This window comes from Apus apus, chromosome 2, assembly GCF_020740795.1.
Source record: "Apus apus isolate bApuApu2 chromosome 2, bApuApu2.pri.cur, whole genome shotgun sequence".
In the NCBI taxonomy this organism is placed as follows: Eukaryota; Metazoa; Chordata; class Aves; order Apodiformes; family Apodidae; genus Apus; species Apus apus.
The window spans coordinates 46,858,500-46,878,300 of record NC_067283.1 but is presented as its reverse complement, the minus strand read 5'-3'; the positions used below and the strand labels follow the sequence as shown (position 1 = coordinate 46,878,300).

The 19,801-nt window shown below is 40.4% G+C and overlaps 1 protein-coding gene across 6 annotated transcripts in view; it reads left to right on the top strand.

Annotated features, from left to right (window-relative positions):
* MYRIP (myosin VIIA and Rab interacting protein) overlaps positions 1 to 19,801 on the top strand; it is a 233,052-nt gene that overhangs the window by 165,041 nt on the left and 48,210 nt on the right. For 4 of the 6 annotated variants that reach the window (XM_051612083.1, XM_051612082.1, XM_051612084.1 and 1 more), the window contains 5 exons: positions 9,272 to 9,408; positions 12,130 to 12,210; positions 12,803 to 12,900; positions 13,216 to 13,296; positions 14,867 to 15,016. In XM_051612083.1, coding sequence (XP_051468043.1) covers positions 9,272 to 9,408; positions 12,130 to 12,210; positions 12,803 to 12,900; positions 13,216 to 13,296; positions 14,867 to 15,016 — 547 coding nt within the window. The remainder of the gene's footprint in view (positions 1 to 9,271; positions 9,409 to 12,129; positions 12,211 to 12,802; positions 12,901 to 13,215; positions 13,297 to 14,866; positions 15,017 to 19,801) is intronic. The other 2 variants (XM_051612085.1, XM_051612087.1) reach the window with 1 other exon arrangement.

Below are 19,801 nucleotides of genomic sequence, written 5' to 3'. Positions count from 1 at the left end.
AATTTCTGCAAGTGACATCCACATATTTGTCTGTTTAAAGAAAAGGTAGAGTGAAAATACCTTTCATTTAGTTCAGCAGGATCTCTCTTCTTGAAAAGCTGCCAGTTTCTGTGCTGAAAGTCTCAGCAAGGCGTTGACAGACCCGTGACCCAGAGTGTTGTATAGCTCTCATTCAATATCACCATGGCATAGCTGGTGCTTTCAGTAGGGTCTCATCCATAGGGTCTCACCCATAGGGTCTGTGCTGTTGTTAAGTCACATCCCAACACTTACATTTAGCTTTCTTGAAAGAGTACTGGGAAGGCCCCAGTTCATCAGTTCTGGGATGTGTATTTAAACAAAGATGTGGACCACTTGGGTCTTTTTTCCCTTGTCCCAGGACAAAACTGATCAATTAGCTAGAAAACATGATCTGGGATTAAACAGGATTCTTTAACCTTAAGGGGGATAAAAAGGAAAGAAGGGGGGGAAAAAAAAGGAAAAGAGCAAACATCATAAACTGTCTTGTTTAAATAGAAAGAAGGGAAATTTTGCTTTAATGTTAAGAAAATCTTTCAACATTAGGATAGAAAAACACTGGAGTGGGTGGCTGGAGGTGTTCTGCAGCATCAGAAGTCATTAAGAAGACACTAGTTGTCTATCTGCTGGGAGTGATCTAGGTGTTGCTCATCATGTGTGGGGGAAGGGGAACATCTATGTGATCCAATTGCCTAAGGCTCTGCCAAAGTGGTTTGAAAGCAGCAGTAACCTGTACTGCAAGGTCTCTGCAAGCTCCCCTTCATTGCAGCCTTTTGAACTTCTAGGTTCAGTAGTCATCTCTGAATAAATAAGCATCAGTCATTGATGCTGTCCTTGCAAAGCAAAAATGGAGAAAGAATATTGCCCATAAGATATGGCCAAAATCCTTATAAACATGTTGCGATGGTGAAAGCTTATTAGCTCTTACTGAGATGCCGTGAGGAGGTGATTTGGTTATGGCTTCTCACATCTTTCACAGCTTGTAGATGCTTGCCCCTTCTTAGGTCATTGCTTTAACTGTTATTAACTCTCCACAGTTGTGATTTCACCCCTGGTATTTACAGTCAGCTAAATTACAGTGGAGCACTGGGTTTGAAAACCTCCTTTTAAAAGATATGACTTTTATAACTGCTGCAGAATCCATATTTTCACTTGAGTTACCCTAAAACACAACATGCTTCCTGAGGACAGCAGGTCAGGTTAATAAGCCAGATATGCATTCATTTGTGAGCCAGAGCTTCCTTGACATACAGCCTTGCAGGGAAAATAAAGGGCAAAATAGCTCAGTTAAATGCTGACACATTTTACTCCTATTTGAGTTTTCTTACTGGAGGATCAAACCATTACTCTAGTTATACAGAGTATAGTTTTTCCTCACCTGCTCCTGGAAGCTTATCCTCTATGAGGAACAGCCCTGAAAATGGTCACCAAAACTGCACTCTCAGGCTTCGTTCACAAACCAGCATGATGACTTTGTGGCTGAGTTGAGCCAGAAGACTCTTTTAGCCTGAACCTTTTCATAGGAGAAGATTTCCTTGAGAAAGACACCTGTACCTTTTCCTTTCTTGTTTTCAAAAACGCTGTTAGAGGCAGATGTTTTACTCCTGATTTCTTACATACTGATTATTTCCAATAATGAAATTATATGTTTAAAGATCAGCCATCTCATGGTTTATCTTACTGTAGATTATATTATCAAGTGACTGCTAGAAGTATGGATTACAAATGCATCTGTGTGGCATGTAGCTGGGGCCTCTATCATCAGAGAGCTTTGAAGAGGCCAAAAGTATGAATAGATTTAGATTAAGTGTAGCCAAATTTATTTATTTAGCTGGGATCTTTCCTGTCATCTCTCTGCATCTTTTCCCTCACATCAGCTGATGGCCAGAGACAGAATAAGAGGCTAGGTGAACCTTTTATTTGAACTCATGGGCTTTTATAAGCCAGCAGTCACTCACTGTGATCTTCTGCATAATACAGCAAGTGATTCCTGCACTTTGGCATGTGCTGCAGTGAGCAATCCTTGGTGTTTCCCTTTGGAAGTCACCAAGGCTTGGTTTAAAGGGTCCAGGTGGTAGGTGCTTCAGCACTTCACTCAATAATCAGGATTAGGTTAATTTCTTAAAAGTTTTGTTCTTTCTTCCTTTCAGAATGTATATCTAGCTTTTCTTTATAAAACCTATTATGTCTTCCTCCCACATGTAAATTCTTCACTGCTGGCTTAAAAGGAGAGTTAGCAAGTTTGAGGGTTGCTCATACAGCTGTCTTTTGGGAAAAAAATAAATTAATTCCTTTTTTCCTCTGGGCTAACCTTAGTTTATTATTTCTTGTGTGCTGCTCCATGTTGGAATTTAAAAGCCAAAACTAGGGTGGTGAATTTCTCAGAGGATTGTTGAGATGATCTGTATTTTAAGGAAATGCCCTGTATAGTACACTACTGTAAGTTGAGCTCCCTGAATAACAAATGTACTGACACCAGGAAGTCACAATTTCACTGTGAGGGACAAGGACAGTTATTTTGTTCCACTGGTGGGAAAAACCAGCTGGGACAGTTTTCATTTCGGGTAGATGCTTTGACTTGAGACGATCTCTCCTCTGCTCTAGCTTGGATTTTGCTGTTGGCTGAACGTAGCATTCAGCATGCACTGCTGCAGCCTTCCCTATGTCACTCCTGCAAGGGGCAGTGTGCCGTGTTTTCGTGTGTCTCAGCAGAATCCAGACACAGCCCTCAGCTGTGGATAATGAACAGAAGGCATTTTTTGGAGTGGCACTTCTTAAGTGCTGGGTGATCTTCAGAATGTTATTAAAGGAAAATAAGGAGGATTTCAACATAAAGCATGGGAAGGAAGTGTCACAAAGGGTTAACAGTGGCCTTTTGGGCTAAATGTTTAGGAGCTGTTGTTATTGAAGCATGAACAACTGCCTTTCACAGGCAGGGTATATGTGCAAAACAATCAGGAAAATATAAGGCCCATCTAGAAAGTACATGGGCTCAGCCAAAGGATGATGTGCAGAAGTTCCTGCTCAGTGCTTCAGGGGGCTGAACTTTTTCAATTTATTTTTTTTTAAGTCTGTTTCTTAGCAAACTGAGCATTGGCAGGATATTCGTGTGCAGTGTCTTTGTACTACAGTAATGATTAATCCTGAAGGGAATGAAGGTGAAGTTGCATTCTTGAACCCGGAGGTATGTTTGATTTCACTGAAACTGGAAGGAACTGAAACACTTGAATTCAACAATTTATAAAGAGCAGTACATTACATGCTCTAAAACATCAGCCCAAGGGAAAAAGCATATATTGCTATTGGTAGAGAAAGAAGATTTCAGGATGCCGAGTTTGAAGCAATTGTACTCTAAAATGGAATAAATAAGAAGTGACAGGCTAAATCTTAATTGTTTCTGTGGGCACCAGGCTGAGGCCACTCAGTGCCTGAAAAATGGAAACAAGAGCCTCGAGCTTAATTTTCTGTGTGAGGCCAGTATGAAAAGCGGGCCCATCTCGGGGGGCCTGTGACAGACGGTGTGCCCGAGGAAGCGTAATCCGGATTAGCTGGAGTTTCCCGGAGAACGGCTGCGTAACCTGGTGCCAGTGCAGCCAGAGGGAGATGGACATGCAGCTCGCCAGGAGGGGCAGGGCTTCAAGGATATCTGTCCCACAGCACCCAGTCGTCTGTCTGGTGGAAGACAACATTATAGTTAAAGACAAGAATATCTAACTGCAGCACGCCTCTGCCTCTGGCCCAGTTGCATGGTGAAGCAGGTTGGCTTTGGAGGTCTTCTATCCACCCATATCCTAGCTCTGGCATAGCTCAGCACCAGTCTTCCCCTGGCTCCCAGCCCTTCCATGTCTTCACTCATTACTGAGCCTTCAGGCAGACCAAGGGGCTGTGGGAGTGCTTTGAAAGAGTGAAAACTAAGCAGCAATGTTGCTTTTCCACTGAAAATTGAAACTTCTAATATTTCTTCAGATTGATGTGGTTGTGTTCCATTTTGGAGTCTCCCACAGAGCAGTAGTTCTGATCTGTGGATGGCCCTCTATTTTGCTTGGCTTTTTGAATTTCCATTACTTAATTTTTAAAAATTGTCACATCCACAAAAGTTAAAAGGCCCAAGAACTGTAAAACTGCTCCCTTCTTGAGTGGATCTAGCCGACTGTCCAATCTGGATCTCAGGTGACCTGAGGCTGGGTGTTACACCAGGGCTTGAGTACAACAGGAGAAGCATGATCTAACAATTTTAGAGCACTTTTTTTGCCTTTTTTTTTTTTGGTCCCAAGAGTAAAGTTATTTTTAGCAACTGTTTTGGTGGTTTTTTTCCTAGGGAGCTTGATTCATTGTTAGCTGATCAGTTGTCTGAGAAATTGCAGCTGAATGTCTTTATTTCAGGGCTGAGTAGTGCTGATGCCCATTCGAAAATGCTAAGCAGTTGCTCAATGAAGACCTTTTCTGTGATGGAGATTACTTTAGAGGGTCTGCCACTAGGTCCTTTTTATTATTTCCTATTTTGCTAAGTAAGAATCATGAGAAAAATCTCACAACTAAATTATAAAACCCTGAAAAATTGAGGTTATAATGAAAATTGCAGCCAGCCTCTTAAATCTGCTACTAGTAAGTGCAGTGGTGATGCTGGACTTACTGGGGAGGGGAGGTGCAGGGGGTGTGTTGGGAATGAGTTTAACATACATAAAAATATTAAGCAAGTGTTCAAAGCAGCACCTTTTCCTGTCAAAAAGAAGTATAAAAATTGTATTTTAAAATAGAACTCTCTGATTATTATACTATCATTATATACCTAGAGGTATATAGACATATATAGACATCTATATATAGACATATTTTCAATATCTTAGCATGTTGTAAACCATCCACAGAATCAGTGGGACTGCAGGTAGGCATTAGGTATAATTTAGCCTACAGAATGATTTCCATAATTCCAGTAGAAAGATGACAAATGTTACAGATGAGAGGAGAAAAATCAGCCTCAAGAGGCTCACCTGGCAGGGGATGCCTCTACCTCAAGTGAACATAAGAGGTTCCAGCAGGGTGGCATGAAACTCATGTCTAACATTTCAGAATACATACATGGAGGTGAGCTCAGAAATCTGAATTGTTTGGCGTAACATTTGTACAAACAGTTGTTGATGTGCAGGTGAAGTTTGTGGCTCTGATTTTGGAGTCAGATTGAGGGTATAGAAGAGTTTACTGGCCCAGTTGTTGGCACAAAGCCATGGGAGATGTGTTGAGGTAGGAGTGGAAAGCTGAAAAGGAATCTTCAGTTCCCAGTGCAAGTCAACAATGAGGAAACTCCAAGGGATTACATATTCACTCTGTCTGACATTTAAATAATGTAAGTTCAGATTTCCAGGAGCACCTCATGACTTACTGATCTGCAGTCCAGTTTTTGTAGGTGACAGGTTCTTCTTGTGGGAGCAAACTTCTCACAAAGTTAATGGAAAAATGTTGTGATAAAATGCTTCCTTGTGTTATCAGCAGAGATCGAGGTCATGAACATTAAGCTGGTACTACCTTTTAGAGATAATTTATTGCAGAAGCTTCGTATTGCCTTTAGTCCAAGTAAAACCTCACAACTTTTTAGAAGAAAAAAAACCCAAAGGGGTAAATCAGTCACTAAATAACCTCCTCTGTATTGAGTAGTGAATATTTGTCATCATGCATGAGTGGCGTTTTTCATATGATCTTGTGATCATCACTAAGAATGAGAGAGATGGTTCATGTCCCCACTCCCCAGCACAGCTGGTGTACTTTTTTCCTGCAGGAGAAGGCTAAAAATTTAGTATTGGGGTGCTTCTGGCTAGAAATGAACTGAAAATCACTTGTAAAGACTTCAGTGGGCTTATCGGTTGCTCTTACAGTGCTACTTGGTTAAGGCAAACACATTGCTGCACTAAAAAAAATTGCAGGGTATTTATAATGCTCATTCAATTTTTAATGCTATTAAACCAAAAGTGTCTGCCTGGCTTTCACGCTTTCTGGTAAGGCAGAATTTTTAAAATCACAGTGTTCCCCTCTGCCAGAAGCGCATCAAAATGCAACTCAGCTCTATGACAATGTCAATTAAGGTAAATAATGTCCTTAGCATATAAGGCTCTTTAGCAATTAAGACATAACAGCCTTTATGGCACAAAAAGAGAGAGAAATGGCTTCAACCATTCTTGCATCTTTAAAATGCATACAATTAATATCCTTTCAGTATGTACTTTCATTTTGCAGAGAGAACTGGCTCATTTTCTATTAGAGATAACAAGGAAGTGTTTAATTTTAACAATTTAATGCTGTCATAGTCTCATTAGTCTGGACTCACGGACTGCTTTTGCAAAATACAGTTTTAAAATAAGTTCAACATTAAAGGTTTATGAAATAAGGAAAAAAATGCTTTTACTGCTCTTTTGAGTGGGGTTCTCTATTTTAGTATCTAGAAGAGAACTGCTCTCTTCTCCAAATCCTTTCTCCCCAGGAGGAATCAGCTGGGACATTGTGGCATAGTTGAAAGCTAAGAGGCTGAAAAGCTTTAGAGGAGGCATTGTAATCTTTTATAGAATGTGTGCAGGACGGAGGCATAGATTTGGAGTTGTTGGTAGCTCTCCAACACATAGGAGAAAAGCACGAGATTATTAGATGACTTCCAAAGTGTTAATCCTGCAGCAATGAGGAAATTTAAAAATAAATAAAACCCAGTCTTTGTGGTTACAACAGATTAGCTAGTACAAAGAGGCAAGCATCTCTTCTTTATTGTTGCTTTGATATTTATAATCTCCTATCCTTTTGGCTCTTCCAAAGTTCAAATGCAGAAAATGTTATCATTACAAACACAAAGTATCTCTCTAGTATTATCTTAGTTGCAAAGCAGTGTCTCACCTCAATAAAAAATTTGTGCTGTTAGCTTGCTCTTTTTACAGAAACAGTATTGATTTGACCCAGAAAAACATGGTAACATGGGGAGCAGGCTTGCAGTAGGTCCCATCTCTTGTTTTTCACAGATTGCCAGGTCAGCATTCATAACTGTCTTCACTCATATGGTTTATACAGTGAGATGGATGACTTTCTGCTTTTGGTACCTTGTCACTCAGTTGGAATATAAAGAACTGGGTCTGTTTGGATTCCAAGAAGATAACAAGTTCAGGATTTTAAGCTAGTGAAGCTGAGGTAGCTTGGTAAACGTGTTAAGGCAGAGATTTTGAAAACCCTAAAGCAGTATATGGGAGGACTCTCAGTGCTGTGAGTCTACCAACAGAGATAATGCTATGATTCTTTTTTTTGACAACAGTGTGGAGAACACTGTATTCCCTGGGCAGAAGTGCATCCTTCCTGTCCAGTGCTTCCTACTAAGCCACTTCCAACTCAGTTATGCAGATTTGGTTTTACCCATCATAATATTTGTGACTCTGTGCTCTTGACTGAAATCCTACACTCCCAGCACCTGTAGAAAGTCGGTGGACAAAACTGAGTCAAATTCAGCAGGCAGAAGACATAGTGTTTTTTCCTTTCTGATGCAGTTTCCACAAGAACAAATGGTTCCTGCCCACAGAGAAGGCACATCTCAAAATGCCAAAGAATTGCAGGTTTGGAAGAGAAATTTGTCTCCATTCATAAATTCATCCCTGTGCCAGCAGCCAAGCCCTGGCCAGGTGGGTCAGGATTTGAACAGGCATCATAAAAGATTTCTTGTTGTTATTATTGTAGGAATTCAGAAATTCTGTACTTCACAGACAGACCTAGGCGTGCTTCTCCTTGCTCATGCTCTGTCTTTTGCTTCATCAGATGTCATCTGTGGACCGTGTGTAAGTACATTTTCCAGAAAAAGAAGGATTATTGCCTTTGTCACATATTAGTGATATTGGTGGAATAGTGAATATCAGAACTAATCAGCCTTCTGGGAGTCATAGTTATGCTTGGGATATTACTGTGCAAGTAGTTAGTAAAGGGCTACTATTCTTACATTATCTGTAAACATCTCTCCATCTAATTGCTGACACAGCATACAGAAGAAATATGCCTTTGTTCCATTATGTGATTTTTCTTCAGTTGTGTTTGGTAGAGCAACTAATGTAACTTTAAGAGGTCACAGTTTGACTATTATATGCTTCATTGATTTTTATTTTTAATTTCCCACTGCTGGTGTTTGCTACTAAACACTTTTCAGTGATGACAGAGAAGTGGACTATATGCTTTATGTGAAGTGCATATTCCTTTTTAGCAGCATATTGAAACTAAAACTTTGGAGCTAGACTGGAAGCATGCAGTTGAAACTCTAGGCTCAGTGTGTTTCTTTGTTACTGAGTATCTCCTGGGGTTCAGTGCTGAGTAAAAACTACATTGCTAGTCTCTCAATAGGTGAGATTGTATTTGCTTACGAAATGGTTTGTGTTAAACAAAAATTATGGATTGTCACTTGCTATGGACTTCATAAAGGAAAGTCCAGAGTCCCCAAAGGAAAATCTGAAGGTTACAGTGGGGCTTTCATTTTATTTTGTTTTTGACTCCTGACCCCAGGTATAAAACCAGAATTAAATCACAGAATGGTTTGGGTTGGAAGGGACCTTATAGATCAATTAGTTCTGACGCCCGCTGCATGGCCAAGGACACCTTCCACTAGACCAGGCTGCTCAAAGCCCCAGGCAACTTGGCTTCCAGGGAGAGGGCATCCACAACTTCTCTGGAATTATCTGAATGTCTTCAAGTCTGGAAGTGCTGCGAGTCCAGCACTCCTGCTAGTAACATCATTTTTTTAGGCATTTGTACATTGACACCTTATTCTCTTCTTTTCAAAAACCTTGGTGTTAAGAACATCTTATTTAACTTTGTAGGGCTTCTAGTTCCAAGACCCTGATTTTTATAATTATTACAAAGGGGAAATTATTTTGCAGCCTACAGTAAAAATTGTTTTATATTAAATGTTTTCACATCCTATAAAAATACCTGGATTCCTGCAATGTAAGTGCAGTAAATTAATTAAAAATAATCTACTGTGCTACTGTTCAGAGGAAAAACTAGGCTCAAGCATGAAAGAAAACACACAGAATTAATTTGTGTTCCCTGTCTCAGACATATTTCTCCTTCCTGGCAGCCTTTGCAGAAGTCAGCTTTAATTTATAGGTGCAATCCTAGTATTCAGAAATTAATATGTTTATTTTCTGGGTTCCAGAAGATCCTTTTTTTTACATAAAAGGATGGTAAACTGTTTAGGTTTATTGGTTGTAGAATCACTCCAAATATGTTGCTTATTTTTCTGTTTTAGACTCCTAAGGACTCAGTCTCTGGATTGGTACTATAATAATGTCAAAAGCCGCTTTAAGTGTTTTGGAAGTGCCAAAGTCCTGAAGAACTTATACAGGAAGCATAGACTGGAGAGTGGAGTTTGTCCTGATGTAGTAGGTAAGAACAGTTGTTGTTGACTTCTCATTAGCTTACCTACTTTAACACACAATCTGTGACAATGGAAATTCCAATATTGTTACCAAAAAAGTTAATTTTAAGACTTTTGTTTCTTAAAGAAAGACCTCAGTGGAGAGAAAAAAGAAGTGAAGTATCTAAAGAGCTGTTTAAGTATTCAAAGAATGTTTAATCTTAATTATGCCACTGATACAGAAGAGCTGTTATCTTCAGTCTGTAAAGAAAATTGCAGGTTGTATTCTAGCACATGTTCAAAAATTTATCGTGGTTCTCAGTAGTCAATGAATGAGAAAATTATTTTGCTTTCAACTTTTGGCCTTAGTCCACATTTCCGTAGTGTTTGAAGAAAAGTTTGGTTGACGCAGGGTACAATCGGTATCCAAGTTGACCAAAACTTAGTTTGTCCTCACTTACAGTTTCACATGCTTAAGGATCTGAAACTGACTACATCTTATTTTTATATCGATGTTTGCAAATGGTTAAAAGATGTAGATTAAGTATTGGCATCACCCTTTTAAATGAAGAGGCACAATTCTCCTGCAACTGTGGTGTTATGATACATCACCCCGTAAGAAGTGTGATTGGAGGTATAAAATGGGTTGTGTTTGGTGTCATACTGGTAACTTTGGCAAATTTCAAAAATTTGTTAATTTTGTTACATTTCTAAAATTGTTTACGAAATTTGCCAAGCTGTCTGAATGTGCTGGTTTGGTTCTGCCATGATTTCAGTAGTGGGGGAGTGGCCCAGGGGTGAATCCTGTAAGAAGCTACAGAAAGCTCCCCCCTCAGGTGGCCAAGGCCAAGCAATTAGAAAGACAGTAGATGCGCATCTGCGATTAACATATTAAAGAACTGATATAAGACTTGAGCAGAGAGCAGGAGAAAGAGCAGTTCTGGAGAGGTGAAAGCAGTGCCGAGGTGAAGATCCGGAGGTTGGTGAGGAAGAAAGGGGAAGAAGGTGCCCAAGCAGAAGTTTCCCTGCAGCCCATGGAGACATGGCAGGCTGTCCTCCTGCATTCAGGAGGAATGTAGTGGAACAATCCCTGAAGGTGCCAGGTGGGACAAATGTGGACTTGCTGCCAGTGGAGTTGTATCATGCAGCCGTGGGGGATCTTGCAGTCCTGGAGGATCATGCAGCCATGAGGAACCCAGCGCCAGGGGAGGTGACGGCTCCCAGTGCAACCCATGACTCTGTGGGAAGCCCGCACCGGAGCGTCTTGCTCCTGACTTCATGGGAAGGACTCATGAAGGAGAGGTTCATGGAGGACTCTCTCCCATGGGAGGAACACCATGGGGAAAAAGGAGAGGACTGTAAGGAACCTTTCTTCCTGAGGAGGAAGGAGCAGCAGGAACCACCAGCCTGTGAACTGACTCTAAACCCCACCCCTTGTCCCCCTGTGCTGCTGGGGGGAAGGAGGGAGAGAAACTGGGAGCACAGTAATTTGGGCCCAGAATGGGGATAGTGTGTGTAAGCACTGCTCTTTGTGCTGTCCGTGTCCTGTCTGCATTTGATTAGTGGTAAATTATTATTTTTCCCAGTTGAGTCTGTTTTGCCCAGGACTGTCAATGGTGAGTGAACCCTCCTTGTCCTTGTCTCGACCAACGAGCTTCTACTTGGCCTTTGTCCTCCCCATCCCAGTGTGTGTGTGTGGGGGTGGGAGTTGAGTGAGCAGCCACGTGGCTGGTTCTCTGTGGTTGTGTTAGGCCCAAACCATGACCCTGAGGTGGTTGAAATTTCATTAGATTCATTGGGTATTTCCTAATGTAATGATTTTGAAATTTCTACAGCAACTTTAATTTTTCTGTAGTCTTTATTTTGCCTTTTTCTGAAATTATATAGGATGGTAAGTGGACTCTCTAGTACTGAGTGAAAAATTTAGGTGTTTCTTACGAATATGGGCATAAAAGCTTATCGCAGAAAGAGATCTATGCATTAAATTCTGATTTATTAGATTTTTGGTTTCTCTGTATCAAATTCATTTTTCAAGAGAAAATTCTGTAACAGTTGAGAACAACTATGGTTGAAGACAAGAATATTGGTGTCAATGAGAGCAGGAGCGGGACAAATTAATTAAAAACCATTCCTTCAGAACTTTAATATCATATGTCGCCTTAATCTTATGCCATAATCTCACTGAACTTGTCCTTGAAATGAAGTGTGAACACTTTAATGATGAGTTGAAGTGGCGTGTGTGCTCTCTGTGAGACCTTTTCTAAGGAAGACCTTTGAGTCTAAATGTCATTGCTAGCTTTCTTCTACTTTTGGTGTGTCTGTTAGGTAAACCTTTTGTTCCCTTTGAAGATAAATACTAGTGTACGTGTCTGGGTTTTGGCTTATTTATACAGCATTGCCCTTTAAAATGTAAAATCTATTTCAGCCCCAAATGTCATGTTCAAGGCAAATTCCCTGTACTTAACTTCTACCAGGTAAGTTTTATACCTGATAGCTTCTTCCCCTCTCTCTCTTTTACTGTACAAATAGTTTTCTCCATCCAAAATTAATTAGAGGTCTTTTGTATAAAATCAGTCATATTTTGTACAAAAGCTGCTGCGATCATGGTTTATACAAAAAGTAGGAGGATGTTTCTGGTTATCCCTCTTTGTGTGTGGTGCCACTGTGTCTTGAGTGAATATTCTAATCTACTAATGCCTCAGCTATTAATGGGGACTTTTTCATGTGTTACTATCTGTTTTTTTGAGCAGAAGGAAGTTTTTTTGAAGGAAGCTTTGAAAATGAAGGAAGCATTTGTGGCAGTGACTCCACATTCTACCAACAGACAGAAGGTATGCTGCTAAAAACTTGTTTGATTAAAACATGGTCCTTACACTTTGAATTACTGGAGAAGTAGCAAAGAGTGCAGGTAAGTCTTGTTCACAAATCCAACAATCTTTTAGCAGAAACTTTTAGCGAGATACTGAAAATGTTTTGTGTACCATGCTGGGATATTTTGCTTCAGTGTTAGCAGCAAATACACACTTGTTCTAGTATGATTTTCTTAAAGTTCAAGTTTTTTTACTTTTCTCACATTTCCTTTCCTAGGCTACTATATTTTTTCATTCTCTTTCTTATATTCTGTTGTTTTTTATAGGAAGTTTACAAGTTTTTTCCTATTATTTCCAGCTAGCTATTTTGCGGGATTTGAGCATAAACAACATAAATATACAGTGTTTTCTTGTAATTAATATTTATATTACAATTTCTCTGTCTTAAGGTGCTTATTTTACTGTGCATAAGTATGGATTGAGGAAATGCACTTTGGTATGAACAACCTAAGATTTGAATATACATCCAGAGTATGAGTCTGAATTTTGGAGCTTGTTATGCAAAATGTACATATATAAAGGACACGGTGGTTTTATCTTATTTTTCATCTAGGACACAGCATGATGGATACCCTTGCTGTGGCCTTACGTGTTGCAGAGGAAGCAGTGGAAGAAGCTATTTCTAAGGCAGAGACCTACAGTGACAGCCTGGTAACATTTTCCAAATAAAAAAATGTATTGACTTAAATAGAACGATTACATAGTGGCACAAAACCAAATAGATATAAAAGAAAACATAAAGAAGTAGTGACTGTCTTATGCCATACCTAAAGAGGTGGGTGTGGGTTTTACAACTTGTATGGCAGAAGCATGTTGCATTTCAGAAGGTGACATGCAATGTAAGCACATGTAATTTCTTCCCACAGTGCCAAGATGGCATACTGCCCATTTCCCGATCTATGCCATTTCTGTGGAAAGGCTGTTTTTATGTTATTTTAGCAACTACAGATATCCATTTCCATGCAGGACAAGCAGAACGAGGCTTGTTACTTGCAGGATCACAAGGAAGACCTCATAGAAGAGCTGGCTACAACCATAGTGCAGAAGGTACGGCGTGATTTTTTTTTCCCTGACTTGTTTAATAGCCAAAGCACAATTCTTTAGTCTGGTGAGCTTTGACTCTGCTAATAGCAAAAAGGATTACACCAATGTAGAAAGTACAGAGCAAATTACAAGTTGCAACTTCAACTATCACAGTACAGGCTTAATCAGCTATATCTGGCATAGAGATCAATTAAAAAATAAACTTAATCCAGTCCCTACACTGATTGCCTACACCCACAGAGCTGAGAGATGCCCCTCTATCAGGTCTATTATATACTTGCCTGGAAGCAGAGGCCCTTGCTCAATGGAGTTTTACATCTGTACTTCACTTCCCAAAAGGCACAAAGTTTTCCACCATAAAGAGATGTGGTTCTTGACCATACCAACTCTACTGAACCCTGCATCTGCAACATATCCAGAGAAAACATTGATCATTAAAATAGAATTCTGTTAATGATGCTGTGAGAGAGACACCAAAAAAAAACCAACACAGAGCCCTCTGTGTGTCAGATTTATGTGGATTTTTCCAGAAAGTTTATTCTTCTCCCTGCAAAGCTTGCAGTTGGCACTCACACAGCACCAAAATAGAGGACTAGTGGGAGCAAATAGCCCTTGAGTTTGTCTGGATAGCCTCCAGAAAGGCAAGACGAGCAGCAAGAGAGTGCTGCTGAGCTCCCGTCATGAGCAAAGTAGCCAGTCTGCTAAGTTGGTTCCTTTGGGATATGGCATTTAACAGTGTATGGATCACACACTGGAAAAGAAGCATGTTGTTTATAAGCTAGCAAGAAAAGCCAGAAGAGCAGTAGCTCAATGGAAAATAATCTGCCTTCTTTTTTAATAGGGATGTTAGAAGATTAATTCTGCTAATAGGGTCATTGATAGTCTAGAGCCTATCTCAGCCAAGCTTGAATTGCTACCACTTTTGTCAAAAGCTGCCTAACAAGATCTTTTATGCCACAGAACAATATTCTGTAGGCATTTTAAATCTGAGTCAGAAAAGTTGCGGAAATGAAGTGTAGCAGGACATAATCTGTCAGTGTAGGGATACAGGTAGTCTATATGATTGTCTCTCTTAAGATAGTGTAGATTTAAAAGAAGCCGAAATAGTGCCTAGACACCTAAGACCTCTTTGTTTTCAGTAGAAATGTGTCTAGATGCCATGGGAGTCTTTAAAATTCTTCTCATAACTAGTATTTTATGTTTCTTTGCAAACATTCTTGTCTGAGAAAGTACTTGTCAGATGCTGCTAATTTTTAAAGTGTTAGTGTAGGAAAAGCTTTCTTGGTTTATGTAATTCACTTCTGATGTTCCTACACGCATTGATAATGATTTATTGTTTCAATGTTTATGCAATTACAAGCAGTAAGACTTCAGAGGAGAAGAAATACATGCAGGGTGTTGGAATCATTCTCACATGAACTGGAGCAAAAGCAAAGGGAAACTCAAGTGTCCTTCCTGGAGAGTTTGCCTTGAGACAGAGTGAATGAAGGGTTTTTTCCATGTGGGTCAGACAGTATTTTCCAAGCAGGTTTTTTTTCCTCCCCTCCCACCCCACCATCCCCTTACCTTGCAGATTATAAAGAAGCAGAAGAGCAAAACTGAGCAGGCTGAGAGTGACTTTGAATGGCTACCATCCAGGAGCAGTGGCCTGGCATCTGTTGCTGTCTCAGATCAGAGTATGCTGACTTTTCCTGGGAGCCGCAGTGGGTCCTACACATTATGGGTGAGTGACTTGGCACAACTATTGATGTTTTCTGCTGCACAAAACTGGGAGATTGAAATAATGGATAAGTGTACTTACTGCCTGGAGCGGTATGTAGAGACTTTCCAATAAGAAGCATCAGAGCTGTGTGTGGACAAAGTGTCTCTCAGTGGAACGCTCTCCTTGCACACCATGGGCCATGGAAGTACATCACAGACAGTGTGCTATATTGGTCAGTGTGTCTGGGGAGACTAAATTTGTGATCTGAGCAATCTCACTGTTTGATTTGAATGCTAGTAGAACACAATGCCTCAGTGTTTATTCCTTAAAACAATTATTATGTTAATCTTTTTTTTCCATTGCCATCTTAAGGAAAAACAGCTACCACTGACAACAGAAACGTAAACCCAGCTGTTGAGCAGCATTTATGTTTTACACTAAAGAGTATTTCCTCCTTCCTTCAGTTATTTCTCAGCACAATACCTTCAGGTCTTGCTATAAAGCTGAAGAAAATCTGACAAGCTGCAATAGTAACATTTTAAGAAGAGCAGCAAGGTTGAAGAAGAAAAATAAGCTGTAGGCTTGGACAGGCTGTTTCACAGTCCAAGAGGGAGGACAGTGACAGATGAGTTCCAGTGTCATACACCTGCAGTGTCCCCCACTGAGCAGAACCACCAGAATTGAATGTGTACTTTACCTTAGTTCCCAGCTCAGTCTGCTAGCTTACACTGCCAATGAGAATAGATTTATGCCAGAATAGCTTGTCCCCCAGCTATTTCCAACTTGAAGGCATAATGCCTTTAAGCTGCTGGTGTTAAGTTATCACAAGTCAGGGTTAAGCACTTTAGTCTGGAGCTCCTAGCCAACTTGCCTGTGGAACATAAGAGCCAGGAGGGGGAGAGTTAATTTTGTGTCTAACTCAACTGAGTTTTCTTTCCAGTGTTTAAGAACAGGACCTAGGGGAACATGCAGTTAAATCCTCAGTTATTACACCAGAAGCCGGTTGTTCTGCATTTGGAGAGTTCAGCTAGAACTCAACACATTTTGAAATTCTGTTCTGAAGCAACAAGTTTGGGTCCCAAAATTTTCCCAGAGGGAGACTCCTTAGTTTGAGAAATAGTAGAAATGTCACACTAAGGTGAGAAAAGCTACAACATGCAGCTTCAAAACTTCAGCAGCCATCAGGCAATACGAGAGATCCAAGTGTATACAGTGCTTAAAAGGGACTTTCTACCTCTTTACAGGGTCTTTCAGCTGACCTGAACAAGTCCAGAGAAGGGCCACAAAGATGATCTGAGGGCTGGAGCACCTCTCTGATGAAGAGAGGCTGAGAGAGTTGGGGCTGTTCAGCCTGGAGAAGAGAAGGCTCTGGGGAGACCTTATAGTGGCCTTCCAGTACCTGAAGGGGCTACAGAAAAGCTGGGGAGGGACTATTTATAAGGGCGTTTAGTGATAGGACAAAGGGTAATGGTTTTAAAACGGAAGAGTATTGATTTAGGTTAGACATTAGGAAGAAATTCTTTACTGCAAGGGTGGTGAAACACTGGAACAGGTTGCCCAGGGAGGTTGTGGATGCCCCGTCCCTGGAGGTGTTCAAGACCAGGTTGGATGGGCCTCTGAGCAACCTGGTCTAGCAGGAGGTGTCCCTGCCCATGCAGGAGTGCTGGAACTAGATGATCTTCAAGGTCCATTCTAGCCCAAACCATTCTACAATTCTATGATTTTGGTCCACCTTTTGGTCCAGTTGTCTTCCCACTGTGTTAAGGAACATGAATTAATTTGGCCATCTTGTCTGGATTCTCTCATCCCTCCCATAAATTTACTTTCTGCCTTTAGATTTGCTAGGGTTGTTTTGTGGTTTTCTTTTGCCCTTTGAAGTGCACGTTCATTTTTGTTTTGCTTTAAATAGAGGAGAATTTTCTTAGTATACGATCCCTTGGAAAGGTAGCATAGCTCCAGTTGCTCCCATAGCTAATATGTTAGCCTGTTGGGCTAGCAGAAATAAAGTCACAGAAGCTCCAACAAAGGGACTACTAGAAAGCATACTGAAGCAATTTGTGCAGAGTAAAGTAGAGCAGTTACAGTCTGCTTGATTCTCAGCAGCAGCAGTGGAACAACCCAAATTCCTTTTCCTGAGGTTACTTTTTGTTCAACTTTGCTTTCATTCAGCTACCAATGGTGAGCATGCATCTGTCAGCAGATTTGGAGGAGTAAACTTCATTAGTTTCTCCTCTGCATATAATTGGAGAAAGTTACCTTTTCTGACATAGAATTACAATATTGTTTTTCTTTCCAAAACAAAACCTAGCTTCTACAGAAGTTAGCAGAGAGGACCTATGACTACATCCCCTCTCCAGGCAAAGCTCCTCACTCCCTCCCAGGTGGATTTTCGAATTCTTAGGTCTAAGCTTGTAGCATCAAATCTTCATGGGCTCCAAAGTCATAAGTGAAGTTTTCTGTTGACTGAAAAAACCCAAAGTCTGGATTTCTAGACACATCTTACCACTGAGCTGTGTGTGTTGGTGTAGTTTGAGTAGAGCTCAGCCTGAAATAAAAAAACCCCTTTCTTACTAGGACAAGCCACAGGTATCAAGCGGGCTCTTGCAACAGGTTTATTAGGGCAGATGTTCCTAGTGTAACCAAGGTACTTGTAGACAGTATTTGTGATCACAACAACCCCAAAGGAAGGGGGAAAAAAAAAAAAAAAAAAAGTGCCTTTTTTTCTATCAAAGCTACCCAAGTTTACTATTAATAGGTTAGGATTATATGCATGAACCTGTTTCCCAAAAAGGAGTATTGTAGTAAAGCTGTGTCTGTTTAAGACTTCCTTTCTTGCCCAGCAAACAAGTTAGTACTTGAAGCAAGCAGAAGCAGGATAGGTTAAATCAAAACAAGGAAAAAATGTAGTTTACAGAAAGACAGACAGGCAGAGGAAAGGGAAGTAAGGATAGCAAATCTTAAGGCAGTTAGGATCTCATAATTTAAAACTGGAAATTCATCTTAGAGCAAATATCTTTATTTGTCTTCTGTGTAGAGGATAATACATATGTTTTTGCTAGCACAATAAAGCTAGTACCATTCAATCAACAATCCCAGATATAACTGTGTGGTTATACCTGCCAAGCAATTTTTCTTTTAATTGCAGCTATTTGTGTGTGGCTCATCCAAATCAACCAGAAAATTCCATTGGGCTCTGGAAGCCATGCACTACTTCCCTGCTCATGCCTCTTTAAAGTATGAAGTAAATGCTTTATGTAGAGAACTCGAGCTGTGTGAGCTCAAGCACAGAGCCAAGAGATAAACTGCTTGAGACCTGCTGGATTGGAGTAAAATCTATTGATCTTCATATTAAGGAACATACACACATGATATCTCCCTGAATATATCATTGATTGTTTAACTGCAGTACTGTAGGGTGGTAGTAGCTATAGATACTGTCGTTTCCCTCTTGATTTCTTTGAGATCCCTTGCTCATGCTAAAAATAGTGATACAAGGCTGAATATTTTATCTCCCCATCTCATAAAACGAGATGGATGGCACCATCTGTTTTTCAGTGCCAGTAAGTGAAGGCTGTACAATGTAGGGGTGGGAGGAGCTCACAGCAATGGGTGGATGCTTCTCTCCTCTCTCAGGGCATTTCCCTCCCATACGTCACTGCCAACGAGAGCAAATGACCAGTTGGCATGTTGTATCCCATTTAAACATTGATGGAGTGCAGGCATCCTGGTGTGTTCCAAGTGCTGTATTAGTGGTCTTTATTTTGGAGCTAAAAGATGGCATATATAAACAGAAGCTCATACATAATTTATAATATATAAAACAGCTAGGGATATAGGGAAAAGGAGGATTTCATTAAATACACATTATGATGCACCTCAGGGGAAGCAGAACTTTACTGCTTAAGCTAATTATAAGGTCCACAGTGTACTGGTAGTTGTTTATTTTTTTCTTTTCTTTTGATGTGTTTTAAAGAGGAGGAAGATTCCACAAGCCTGAGGTCCAACACTGTCTGTGAAATCCCTGAAGGTTTTCCAGGTGCTCTATACTTTTTTAGGTTTGAACCAAACAAATATGTGCAGAAAACCTTTTTTGAGGAGGAATCCTGTTTATCAGTCATGGTGGGAGAGCTGCTTCAGATGAGGGAGGCGTAACGCTGGGAAGTTGATACCTGCAGACATCAGTTCTTTCCTGTCAACAACTGTGTATCAGAAACATCATATTTATGTCTATTTAATAAATGTGTCACATCATAGGGAAGCTGGATCTTTTAGTTTTTGCGCCTGAGCTGGGATCAGAAGGTTGCACAGAGTGTGTTGCTGGAACCTACTTCCAATGAGGCAGGCATGCATTATCCAGAAACCCTTCACCTGTATCCCAATGGGTTACTTACTATATTGTTTCCTTCCAGAAGCAGCCAACTGTAGCACCATCTTCTCTGCACAGAATGGAAAAGAACAGTACACTTTGAGATGGAAGGCACTTGGTACTTCAGAAAATAATGGGTCTTTTTTAAAATTAATATTTATTATGAGAAGATCCAACTTCCTCTAAGTACTTTCCAGTTTACAAATCTTACTGGCATCTGCTGACTTTGCAGGTGTAACATCGTAGTATTGCTACAAAAGTGATCTGGATGTCACATCAAGACAGCCCTGCCCATAGTAATCTGGCCAACTTCTCTCTCTCCCCTGCAGCAGATGGATTGGATACAACTGCTTTTGCAGTTCTGACTCAGCAATTAGTACCAATTTTAAGGCTTCAGGTGGCTAAAAAATCAGTGCAAGGCTAAACATGACAGCATTGTC